Below are 13,121 nucleotides of genomic sequence, written 5' to 3' on the forward strand. Positions count from 1 at the left end.
GCATCTTGCTATATGATGCAGCGGACCGACCTGGAGCCATGGCTTTGTGTCTGGACTTGTGTCTGGACGAGGAGTCCAGCGTGCTGCTCTCCATGCGCCCGTTGCCCCCGCTGCGCGACGCGGGGCTGTGTCCCGACCGGTCGCTGTGCCGTGCCGAGGGGCTCCCCGGCAGGGTTCCCTGGGCCGGGGGTCCCACGGCGGGGGCGTTCAGGTCCAGGCAGCTGGAGGGGAAGTAGCGGGCGCCCGGCACGGCCACGCCCACCCCGACGGCGGCGGCGGCGGCGGCGGCGGCGTTGGAGCCCGTGTCGTCCGGGTGGAGCCGGCCCTCGCTGAGGTTCCCCACCGACTTGGCGTCGCTCAGGGCGCTGTGGCTCTTGGACAGGCTGAGATAGGACGCGGAGCTCTTGGACGAGGAAGACATGGATCCGTGGGCCGAGTCGGCCATGTTGTGGGGGACGCGGCCGTGCTGCTTGTCGGCTCCGGAGCTCTGCAGCGTGTTGGTCTTGCCCTCCAGGAAGGGGTTGCGGTTGGGGGGCTGCTGGGGCAGCTGCGGCGGGGGCTGCTGTGGCTGCGGCGGCGGCTGCTGGGTCCGGGAGGAGCTGGACTTCCCGTGGCCGTACTTGGCCCCGGGGGGCCCCTGCTCGGGCAGCTTGGAAGAGGGGCCCAGGTTGAAGTCGAACTCGATCTTCCCCTTGAGCTCCTTGGGGCTGAGGAGGTGGGGCAGGTTGTTGTTGGCCAGGTCTTTGCTCCTGGCCGGCGAGCGGTTCAGCGTCTGGGACATGTACTGGCTCTTGGGGTGGAGGGTGGGGCTGAGGCTGGAGGGGGGGGGCTTGTTGCCGTTCAGGAAGCTGCTGTTGCTGAGGTGGTGCAGGTCACCGTGGCGCGGGAGGCTGGAACATTCTTTACTGTTGGAGTGCCGGTGGCTGGTGCTCTTAGCGTGATTCCTGGGGACACAGGAACAATAAACTAAAATGAATAACTAATAACAGCAACAATCTATTGGTTGGCCTGTTGAACATACTACTCTAAGAATTAAAAAACGATCAGGTTTCTCATGAAGTGGCAAAGAATCATTGAAGAGTCTCAAAGCAAAATGTCCTCAGGTCTGATATCCGGTTTGACTGAATTTCCCTGGGAAAAGCATTTACCGCTCATGATATTAATGTATCTTAACAATTTTTTTATGGTTATTCGAGTCCCCTTAGGTTCTATTAATGCTGTGAAGTCTTTCATGTCACAGATAATTGGACAGAAAAGGATGAACCCAAATGAGTGCCTCAAAAGCAGGTGTCTGAGAGTCTGAGAGCCAAAAGATGTGTTTGCGGCCCCAGGAACATTACAGTTTCTACAGTACAACAGATCTCCAACGCAATGGAGAAGCTGTGGGACTTAAGGGAACAGGAGATCCATGAATGTGCAGCCAACAAATGCTCAGAACCTGCAAGATGATGAATATGTAAGAAAAGTCAGCAAAGTCACAACTTTTCTCGGTTTTGGGACCTCAGTGGTGGAACGAGCTCCCTGCCGCTCTCAGGACCGCAGAGTCGCTCACTATCTTCCGAAAAAAAACCCTCACCTGTTCAGAGTCCACCTCGACTCTGCATAGCCACCCTCCCCCTTCTGGCCACCATTGTACACTGTATTGTGTTGTGTTGTATTGTATTGTATTGTATTGTATTGAAGTACTTAACTGTGTAGCAATTGCAGTAGCTGCTATCATTGCTGTAACACGGGGAATTGGTTAGCTTAGCGATTGTTGTACTTTCATTTGGTTCTATGAACATCCTTTCTGTACCGACAGCGATATATCGATGAACTTCTTAAGACAAATGTACTTATTGTAAGTCGCTTTGAATAAAAGCGTCTGCTAAATGCCCTAAATGTAAATGTAAATGTAAATCTGTACGCCTGTTTCATGCCACCCATCATTCAGGCTGTTCTGTGGTACGACCAAGTCTTAAATAAGTGTACAAGTACATCGACCACTGAGCGAATATATTGGTGAAATAGAAAAGGGCTTCTAGGTTTTCCAATGATCTTCTAACAATACTCACACATCTCAGGACAGACCTGCCTGGTAGGGACGGAGTTCTCCCCGTGGTGGAGTTGGTGGAGGTGGTAGTGGTGAGGGTGGGGGCGGTCAGACCTACCTGGTGGGGACAGTGTTCTCCCCGTGGTGGAGGTGGTAGTGGTGAGGGTGGGGGCGGTCTGATCTACCTGGTGGGGACAGTGTTCTCCCCGTGGTGGTGGTGGAGGTGGTGGAGGTGGAGGTGGTGAGGGTGGGGGCGGTCTGACCTACCTGGTGGGGACAGTGTTCTCCCCGTGGTGGAGGTGGTGGAGGTGGTAGTGGTGAGGGTGGGGGCGGTCAGACCTACCTGGTGGGGACAGTGTTCTCCCCGTGGTGGAGGTGGTGGAGGTGGAGGTGGTGCGGGTGGGGGCGGTCTGACCTACCTGGTGGGGACAGTGTTCTCCCCGTGGTGGAGGTGGTGGAGGTGGTAGTGGTGAGGGTGGGGGCGGTCAGACCTACCTGGTGGGGACAGTGTTCTCCCCGTGGTGGAGGTGGTGGAGGTGGAGGTGGTGCGGGTGGGGGCGGTCTGACCTACCTGGTGGGGACAGTGTTCTCCCCGTGGTGGAGGTGGAGGTGGTGAGGGTGGGGGCGGTCAGACCTACCTGGTGGGGACAGTGTTCTCCCCGTGGTGGAGGTGGTGGTGGTGAGGGTGGGGGCGGTCAGACCTACCTGGTGGGGACAGTGTTCTCCCCGTGGTGGAGGTGGTGGAGGTGGTGGAGGTGGTAGTGGTGAGGGTGGGGGCGGTCAGACCTACCTGGTGGGGACAGTGTTCTCCCCGTGGTGGAGGTGGTGGAGGTGGTGGAGGTGGAGGTGGTGCGGGTGGGGGCGGTCCGACCTACCTGGTGGGGACAGTGTTCTCCCCGTGGTGGAGGTGGTGGAGGTGGAGGTGGTGAGGGTGGGGGCGGTCAGACCTACCTGGTGGGGACAGTGTTCTCCCCGTGGTGGTGCGTCTTCCTCTTTGAGGAGCGAGGCGGGACCGGGGAGGTGGGCGGAGGTCTCTCCGTCGGCCTGAGGGGCTGGAAGGCCGGGTGGTTCAGACTCTGCTCCGTCAGGTAGCGCTCAGGCGGAGTCAGCAGCAACAAGTTCTGGAGGAGGAAGAGGAGGAGGAGGAGGAGGAAGAGGTGGAGTTTGAGTTTTCTCACCATACTAGTGTTTCTAGCTGTGAAACACAAGTTTGCGCTCGTAATAAATATCAGTCTGGCCTTCACTGGTTTGGAGGCCAGACTGATAATGATTCCCAAACATGGATGCAGCCTTATGTTGTTCATAAAGCTGCAGCCAATCAGAGAGTGACTATCTTTACTCTTGCCATACCCGGTTGGAAGCTAAGCAAGAACCTAATCCCCTTTGAGAAAAGCATTCTGTCCAGATATCTGTTAATCTTTGAACGTCTTTATTAAGTCTATTTATGAGAAAAAACTGCCTTGAATGCTACACTTTCCTTTTTCGTCGTGAACTCAACTCCCTGCCGGGCGTTCTGATTGGAGGGGGGGGGGGTCAAACTGAGTCTTGAGGTCAAACTGAGTCTAGCCGTATCTATCAAAAGGTTTGGTTGAACCAAAACGATACAGACAACCACACCAGCGATGGAGCCTGAACATATGGCTCCCTTTCTCACCTCCCTCTCTCTATTTGTGATGACTATAAATAAAGAGCGGAAAGGCTAGCTATGTGGTCTCACCTTCATCAGGTCCAACATGAGGCCACTCAGGATGGCCAGGTACCTTCTCTCCAACGTCTGGGGGTGAGACACCGAGGGGAACTGGAGGGAGAGAGGGAGGGAGGGAGAGTTATATAGAGAACATATAGGATGAAGAAAGAGAGAGAGAGAGATTGGAGAAATAGACAACTAAGGGAGGAAAAAGCAAGGGAGAGGAAGAGTGAGAGATTGTGAGAAAGAGAGAGAGAGAGAGAGAGAGAGAGAGAGAGAGAGAGAGAGAGAGAGAGAGAGAGAGAGAGAGAGAGAGAGAGAGAGAGAGAGATGAAGAGCGAGACAGAGAGAGAGAGAGGGATGAAGAGACAGAGGCAGTAAGGCAAAGACAGATCGAGATAAAGAGAGGCGATTATTATTTTTGGTGTGTTCCGATTCAATGTGGTTTAGCAATATGTGCTAATCCACTAAACACCTGGCTGGTGATCCAGCTCCTCAGATCCCACTCCACGACATCTACGTAACCGTGCATGAACAGAAACCCCCACACACACTCACACACGAATACATTCATGGACACACAAACAGAAACCTACGGGCACACACACATACACACGTACTTACCCACGCAAAAACACATATATGCATGGCACACAAACCCACTCACAAAGATACTAACCCACACGAGCATGCATACATACAAGCATGCATCCACAAACACACACACACACACACACACACACACACACACACACACACACACACACACACACACACACACACACACACACACACACACACACACACACACACACACACACACGTGTTGGGTCCTTTGGGGACGCGTTTCCTAGCTGCTTTAGTTCACATCAGCCAATCATGAGTCATAGAAATCCACTCGGTCACGGAGCAGAAAGCCGGGCAATCAGGAGGGAGGGAGGGGGCGAGGGGGAGATGGGGGAGAGGGGGCGAGGAGGAGAGGGGGAGAGGGGAGACAGAGAACGAGAGAATGGGGGAGGGACAGGACTTAATAGTGAAAGAAAAGGGGAGGGGGACGGAGAGGTCCAACGAGAAGAGAGTCGGGGACTGGAATAAATAAGAGCTCTAAAAAGAGAGACAGAGAGATCTGAAGGATCAAGGGCAGAGAGAGAGAGAGGTAGAGAGAGAGAGAGAGAGAGAGACAGAGAGAGAGAGAGAGAGAGAGAGAGAGAGAGAGAGAGAGAGAGAGAGAGAGAGAGAGAGAGAGAGAGAGAGAGAGAGACAGAGAGAGAGAGAGAGAGAGAGAGAGAGAGAGAGAGAGAGAGAGAGAGAGAGAGAGAGAGAGAGAGAGAGACCTAAGGGCCAGTCCTACCCTGATTCCATGGAAGCGTGGGTTGTTGTAGAAGAGTTTCATCTGCTCAGCGGGGAGTGGCCCAAGAACCTTCTGGATGGTGAAGAGCTGAGAACACACAGAGGAGAACCCATGGTAACCTCGAAGAACCCCAGACATGAAGATCAACGAAGATCCATGAGAACCATGAAGAGCATGAGAAACCCAGAGAAACAAAACATATGGAACCAGACTGAAGACCCAAACAGACATGAAGAACTAGTGGGAATGGTAAGTACACAGTACACAGAACAGAAAACAGCAATACGGTGCAGCACATGTCAGATATTTGCTATTGTGTATAGTAGCTGTAAAGTACAGTACTATTTCATTATTTACAATGGAAGAATACTACATAGTAACACACAGTTGGCTCGAGCCGGATGAGTGCCGCCTCTCAAGTTGCCCCACCCCTACACCTGCTTCCTAAGGACATGTTTCTAAAGAACCCCGTCTTAGATCTTAAAGGGACAATCATTGACACTGACACTGATTGTTTAAATTTGTAGTGCAGTCCAAATTCCTAATATTGGAGAGAGTTGTGTGTGTCCCCCCCCCATATTTTTAGAAAATTATAGACCAGCTGCATCTGTCTGGTAATTCTTAGGGCTCAAAGCTGTCTCTATCTCTCTAATGCAACTCCAATAATTACCACTGTTTAACGAAAAGATGATAAGGCTTTTAGGGTTGGGTATAATCGGGGAATTCTCAGTTCATCCAGAAAATTGCTTGTCACATGGCTGCAGCACGCTGTGTTTGTGTTAAAGTCTGTTTCAGAAATTGTACTCTAAAACCAGTGAAACGCTCCGATCCGGAATGGAGATTTCAATGGAGAGCATTCTAGCATTGATGTTTGAGGAGTTAGGGTTAGTATTTTCACTGAGCATGACTCCTTAATCTCTGATGACATATAATGCTAATTTTATGATTAGGTTATGTATATTTGTTTCATATTCCTCCTCGAGTATATAGTCTGGTGTGTGAGACTGGGATAAAGGTGTCTCCTTGAAATCCATACATTGACGTATCAGCAGTCTATCCATCACAGAAAATAAAAGAGAGCTGAAAATGCTGAAAATACATCTGTGTTGTGCGTGTGAGTCTGGTGCTCCAGCACCCCCTAGTGGCCACTGTCTGAACAGGTGTAAGAGAGCCGGTGCAGGAGCGCTGGGCAGGGAGCCCTGGTGGGAGGGAGGGGGGGTCTGGTTCTTCTCACTGACCTGGTCTATCTCACTCTCCCCAGGGAACAGGGGCTGGCCGTCGCTCAGCTCCCCCAGAATGCACCCCACCGACCACATGTCCACCGCCTTCCCATATGGAGCGCTGGGAGAGGGAGAGAGAGAGAGAGAGAGAGAGAGAGAGAGAGAGAGAGAGAGAGAGAGAGAGAGAGAGAGAGAGAGAGAGAGAGAGAGAGAGAGGACAATAACCTTAATTACTCATAGCCATTGGTAGGCCAACACACGGACGGACAGAGACTGACTGAGAAACAGTTAGATGGATAACAAGATAGATAGATAGATAGATAGATAGATAGATAGATAGATAGATAGATAGATAGATAGATAGATAGATAGATAGATAGATAGATAGATAGATAGATAGATAGATAGATAGATAGATAGATAGATAGATAGATAGATAGATAGATAGATAGATAGCGAGATAGATAGATAGATAGATAGATAGATAGATAGATAGATAGATACATACATACATACATACATACATACATACATACATACATACATACATACATACATACATACATACTAGAGCTGTCAAGCGATTAAAATATTTAATCGTGATTAATCGCATTAATGTCATAGTTAACTCTAATTAATCGCAAATTCTTTTTCTATGCTAAATATCCCTTGATTTTTTTGTCCCATAATTCTTCTCATTTTAATTCTCTTATCAACATGGTGAAGTGCATCGGCTTGCATTGTGCAAATGATTTTTTATTGATAACAACATTGGCATATACACTGATCAAAACAGGACGATACAAAAAAAGAGCCTATAGTGCAATTAAACGACTGCTTTGAACAAATGTCATTTGAACATAGCAGTCAGGCTACTGCTTCTTTGTTTTGAGCCAAAGAAAAAAAAAAAAAAAAAAATGTTTTTTTTTTTTTTTTATAAAGTAATTGCGTTAATCGCGCGATAATTTTTTTAACGCCGTTAAATTTGGTTTGCGTTAACGCCGTTAATAACGCGTTTAACTTACAGCTCTAATACATACATACATGCATACATAGACAGATAGTGGCCACTCAAAGTGCTTTACAATATTGTCTCCCATTCATTCCCATTCGCTCACCCATTCGTACACTGAGTGCGGTGCAAGGCATGCAAAGCAACAGTCAGCTGCTCAGGAGCAGACAGGTCGAGGTGTCTTGCTCAGGGACTTAAATCGGTAACACAAGTACCAAAGTGATTGCAGATAACAACCATATTAATGATAATAATAGTATGGATCTTAGTGTTCATATTCAAGCTGAAACAGGGTGTAATCACTTGCACTTCAATGCAGATAATAACTGTATAATTCTAATAGCAGTTCCAATATGAATGCAGATAATAACATTAATCACAGTGTCTGATGTCTGACGCCGAGGAGACGATCAGGACAGCGATGAAGAAGGAGTTGAAGAGAGAGGCGCATCTTGGCCAGGAAGTGCTGACAGGAGGAGCAGGCTGAGTGTGTGTGTGTGTGTGTGTGTGTGTGTGTGTGTGTGTGTGTGTGTGTGTGTGTGTGTGTGTGTGTGTGTGTGTGTGTGTGTGTGTGTGTGTGTGCGTGTGCGTGTGTGAGTGTATATGGATCAGGCCCTATTTGAACACTGCCTATGTAAACCTTCCATAGCGTCTTCTTAATCCGGATGCAGCTGCCCAACACTACACTGTCTCTCAGTATGGAAAGAGCAGTATAGGTGTTGACTCCCAGCACAAAGGTTCTGGGTTCGATCCGCGATGTGCGCAGTCTCCCTGTAGGTTGTCCTTAAGCTGCCCTGACCCCCCCCCCCTGCCCTAGAATGACAGCCGCTGCATTTTGCTTTGGATGAAAGCATCTGAATCATACTCCTAGTAAAATGTATGCAAAAAAAACTCATTCATGACACAATCAAACAAAGTCAGGTTTAAACAGATCAAGACACACGCACGCACGCACGCACGCACACACACTCACACACTCACCCGAGCAGCAGTTCAGGAGAACGGTACCACCTTGTTGCAACATACTCAGTGTAGTTGGCGTCTGTCCCTTCTGACAGGTTACGAGCAAAGCCTGAGTCACAGAGACAAGATAGATCTTTTACTTTATAGAATATAGTAGCATGACTCGTAAAGAACAATTCGATATTCAAGGGAAGGAAGAAGTAACAAAAGGTTTTGCATCATAACAAAAACAACAACCGTCCTTTGCTTTTTTTTACGGTAAGTAGTGAAAGGTGTCTGATCTACGCCATTGACAGTGCTATCCCCCCTCTGTGCTATTGACAGGACAAACCCCCCTCAAGGGAGTGATTGGACTGGCATATCATATCGATTCATGGTTTGATGTACCACAGCAGAAATATGATTATTAATGAGTTTGTATAAATATAGCACTTTTTAAAAAGTTAAATGTTTACCAAAATAAACAATTTTATTTTTACAAAGTGCGCTAGGACAGTGATTCTCAACTGGAGGGCATTTTGTAACCCGAGCATACGCATGTCAAAACTTGAATCTTAAGAAGAAAGTCCATGAATTAAATAATGTATACTTAAAATTAAAAATAGCCCTAACCCTTAAAAATGATTCCATTGAGTTTAGCCCCAATTGTTGCAGCTTAAGTCACACATAAAACCAAGTTCGTTTTTTGGTTCACGATAAACAATAACTCCAAATAATAGATACTGTTTCATCAACAAGAGAACAACTACGTTCGCACAATACGGCCATGAATCCTACTTTGAGCAACCATCCAATTCTGATACAGCGGCTTTTATGAGATTTTGGTGTATCAGAAGAGGATTTAAATAATTAATGAAGTGTGGGTCCATTTTAAGGGTGTAGATATCGCAATTAAGCCAAGGCCAGCTCTGACAGTGAATAACAACCACATCTCACTGACTCAGTACTGACATGGGTGCTATGACGACGCATAGATAGCTAAACAGCTTATAAAACTCCACCAATATGTGGAAATATCTCAATATACAATTAAACAACCAGACAATGTATTTATATAAAATGCATAGAGATCACTAGTGCGTGTACATCAGAACGCATCATGGGGCTTTTGTTAGCGATACTATTTGTGAACACTGCCATTTTGAGTTCACAAATTGCATTTTGCTAATGAAAACTATGTTTTGCCACGTCTCACACGAGAACCGAATACGGCAGCTTCAAACACAACAATGTCTCCCATAATAACCAATTACCTCACAATGAATTACTAAACAATGGCCAAAAGATGATTACTTCCAATACATTCCTACACACCTATGTTTCCAAAGGGAGGCGGTCTCAGAGATGGGGCATCACTATACGTGTGTACAGTACTATATAGCCTACACGCAGTGTGTGTACAGTGTGTTCTGTACATACATTATGCCCTGTAAGTACAGTACGATATACCCGCAGTGTGTGTACAGTGTGTTCTGTACATACATTATGCCCTGTAAGTACAGTACGATATACCCGCAGTGTGTGTACAGTGTGTTCTGTACATACATTATGCCCTGTAAGTACAGTACGATATACCCGCAGTGTGTGTACAGTGTGTTTTGTACATACTTTATGCCCTGTAAGTACAGTACGATATACCCGCAGTGTGTGTACAGTGTGTTTTGTACATACTTTATGCCCTGTAAGTACAGTACGATATACATGCAGTGTGTGTACAGTGTGTTTTGTACATACTTGATGTCCTGTAAGTACAGTACGATATACACGCAGTGTGTACAGTGTGTTTTGTACATACTTTATGTCCTGTAAGTACAGTACGATATACACGCAGTGTGTGTACAGTGTGTTCTGTACATATTTTATGCCCTGTAAGTACAGTACTATATGCATGCAGTGTGTGTGCAGGAACCCAACCCTGCCCTGTGTAAGAAATTGACAGGGCTCACCGAAATCACAGAGTTTGAGGACATCCTCAGAGCTGATGAGCAGGTTTTCAGGCTTGATATCTTGGGAGGAACCAGAGACAACACACATTGTTCTAATATTCTGAGCTAAATAATTCAAATATACGGATACGGATATAGGCCTGATACAGTTCACCATTTTCCTCTTTTAACCACCAACTCAACATCCATAGAACAAAATCGATAAAGTATGCATGTAGGATAATCAAGTAAGTACAACCACAATGACAGAAAAATAACCAAATTTAAATATTTGAATAATACTATTAACAATAATAATTATAAAAATGATAATAATAGTAATATGTTTTATACTACTACTACTAATAATAAAGAGGTATTTATTTGACTTATTTTATTTAGTAGATTCCCTGATTCACTGAATGTAACTGTTATCGGTAATTACTTGTATATAATCTTAAATAAAAACTAGGGCAATCCTCTTGATGCTTTTATGCAAAAGAAAATTAGCTCAGTAAACGTTGCCGTCTATATAAGTTGACCCACTTTACGTTTAAATACTTACGCTGGTTAACATACATGCCAGTTTATATTTACATATATTACGATTCATGGAAATCTGGAGGGAACCGGAACCTACCTCTGTGGACAATCTCGTTCTTGTGACACCAGTGGATGGCCTTGATGAGCTGGTAGATATAGCTGCGGACCTTATCAGGGGGCGCCCCATTGGGAAGCTCCTCTAGGAGTTCTAGCATGTTCTGGAGAAACAGAAATGTCAACGTACGCATGTTAATGTCATACGACGCAGCAGAAATGACTTGTCTCTGAGGGCACAAACGTTGACGTTTGTTGGCTTTATGTCCGCAAGTCTGCTATGGCAACTCCATGGTACCCGCCGTACAAGCAGGCCTGCAATGTGAAAGCTGTCTGAACTGTCCACAGCTAACACATGAGACAGCTGTTAGCCAGGCTTTCCCAGGTGAGCCTAACGGAGGAACAGTTTTACGCGACCGCTTCGTCTTGAGTGGACGGAGCTCGTACCAGCCCCCTGGAGGAACGAGCTTTGATTGGTTAGTGTACGGCCCAATGACATCGTCAACGTTCAGCTTCATCCGAACAGTTTTAAAACAGCTGTAGTTAAGATTCAGAAGTGGTGAAAAAAAGAGAGTCGCTAGTAGGAAGATGCGAGCTTTTGAAATGAAACAACCCCCAAAAAACGTCCCCTCCCTCTCTCTTTCACTATGTTTCTCAGCTATTGAGTTGTGTTACAAAAACACACCTGTATTGACAGGAAAGACAATTCTCCGAAACGAAAGATGTCCTGATTGTTTAGAAGTGAGGCGAGGGTGGTACAAATGAACCTCGGTAATTGCTCTCTCAGAGTCATTTCTAGCAAACTACATTCAATAATAGCTCTTAAATCCTACCAGCAGCATCTTTAAATGAAGAAGAAAACAAAATGTAGTTCTTCAACCTGAATGGACTGAGCATGGGGCACTCTCTATGTTACAGCGACCCTGAGGAGATGTCTCCTAGCTGCAGCCACCCTCCAACATTGTCATGTGCATGATGGGAAAACACACACACTGTGGCAACCCCGACCGTCGGAGGCTGAGATTCAGGAAGGAGATGCACCAAACAGGGTGTGGGGCAACGGGTTTTTAATCACGTTTTACCACACGTGCCAAAAAAGACACACATACATAGAAACACACACACACACACACACACACACACACACACACACACACACACACACACACACACACACACACACACACACACACATGGCCTGTCCGGATACCTTGGCAGCACGGTAGGAAATACCATTATTCAGCAGCGGTGGAGTTCAACGTGTCACGTTGCCTTGGTGATGCTATTTATGACTAAACGGACATTCTGACAGCAGGAAAACTAGACACAGTGGAATAGAGTTATTAGTCAACACTACGCACACACACACACACACACACACACACACACACACACACACACACACACACACACACACACACACACACACACACACACACACACACACACACACACACACACACACACAGAGGATGTGAGTCATCCTCTGTGTTTTAACACACTTTTAACCCCCCCCCCCCCCCCCCCTCCAACCTGACATCTTGGTTGTCAAACCAACAGGTGATGTAATTATTAACAGGTAATTGTACTAAATGAACAGGTGGTGTTAATCAGTGGTCCGACCCAGGGAGCGATGAGCCCTGGCGTTGGGCTGCTTTGTACGTCCTCCTCCCAGTGGTCATTACCTGTCGCTCACCGGCACTCTCTTGTTCCATGACAATTACTGCTGCACTAGTATCTGTACTCTGTCCCACTCTAGTCCCTGTTCTCTGTCCCTGGTCTCTGTACCTTAACTAGTCCCTGCACTAGGCTTTTAACTAGTCCTTGTACTAGTTCCCGTACTAATCCCTGTACTAGTCTCTGTACTAGTCCTTGTACTGTTTCCTGTACTCGTTCCTGTACTAGTCCCTTAACTAGTCTCTGTACTAGTCCCTGTACTTTTTCCTGTACTAGTCCCCGTACCGTTTCCTGTACTAGTCACTGTACTCTGTTCCCGTACTCTATCTCTGTACCCTGACCCACTTCCATGACAATGAAGTTACAGCTGATCATTTTTGCATGCAGTATGCAGTCTACATATTTTAAAGGTGCTGGTGCCTTTGTGGAGAGACCGTGAAGAAGAATGGGAAAGTGGGTTTCACAGAACTTCTAACACCAGTGATCTATAAGGCTAGCCTGGATACCAGCCTGAACTCCGCCCACAAAATATTTGGTCTGGGAGATTCAGTCTGGAATTGAGCTTGTTGGGAGGTATTAGGTCAGATCAAAAAGTGATCTGACCAATCAAATTGTAAGGGCGGGCTTTATACGTTGATGGACAGATGATACACATTA

General features: G+C 46.8%; 1 protein-coding gene across 4 annotated transcripts in view; it reads right to left on the reverse strand.

The window, feature by feature from the left end:
* The window catches only part of cdkl5 (cyclin dependent kinase like 5), a 44,370-nt gene that overhangs the window by 12,053 nt on the left and 19,196 nt on the right, over positions 1 to 13,121 (reverse strand). For all 4 annotated transcript variants that reach the window (XR_003979334.1, XM_030376642.1, XM_030376643.1 and 1 more), the window contains exons 6-13: positions 10,831 to 10,951; positions 10,212 to 10,271; positions 8,284 to 8,374; positions 6,309 to 6,411; positions 5,071 to 5,157; positions 3,750 to 3,830; positions 2,984 to 3,153; positions 31 to 944 (exon numbers count right to left, since the gene is read on the reverse strand). Coding sequence is in view for 3 of the 4 variants with exons in the window: in XM_030376642.1 (XP_030232502.1) it covers positions 31 to 944; positions 2,984 to 3,153; positions 3,750 to 3,830; positions 5,071 to 5,157; positions 6,309 to 6,411; positions 8,284 to 8,374; positions 10,212 to 10,271; positions 10,831 to 10,951 (1,627 nt within the window). In the remaining variant the exon portion in view is untranslated. The remainder of the gene's footprint in view (positions 1 to 30; positions 945 to 2,983; positions 3,154 to 3,749; positions 3,831 to 5,070; positions 5,158 to 6,308; positions 6,412 to 8,283; positions 8,375 to 10,211; positions 10,272 to 10,830; positions 10,952 to 13,121) is intronic.

The sequence above is a fragment of the Gadus morhua genome, chromosome 14 (assembly GCF_902167405.1).
Source record: "Gadus morhua chromosome 14, gadMor3.0, whole genome shotgun sequence".
NCBI lineage: Eukaryota > Metazoa > Chordata > Actinopteri > Gadiformes > Gadidae > Gadus > Gadus morhua.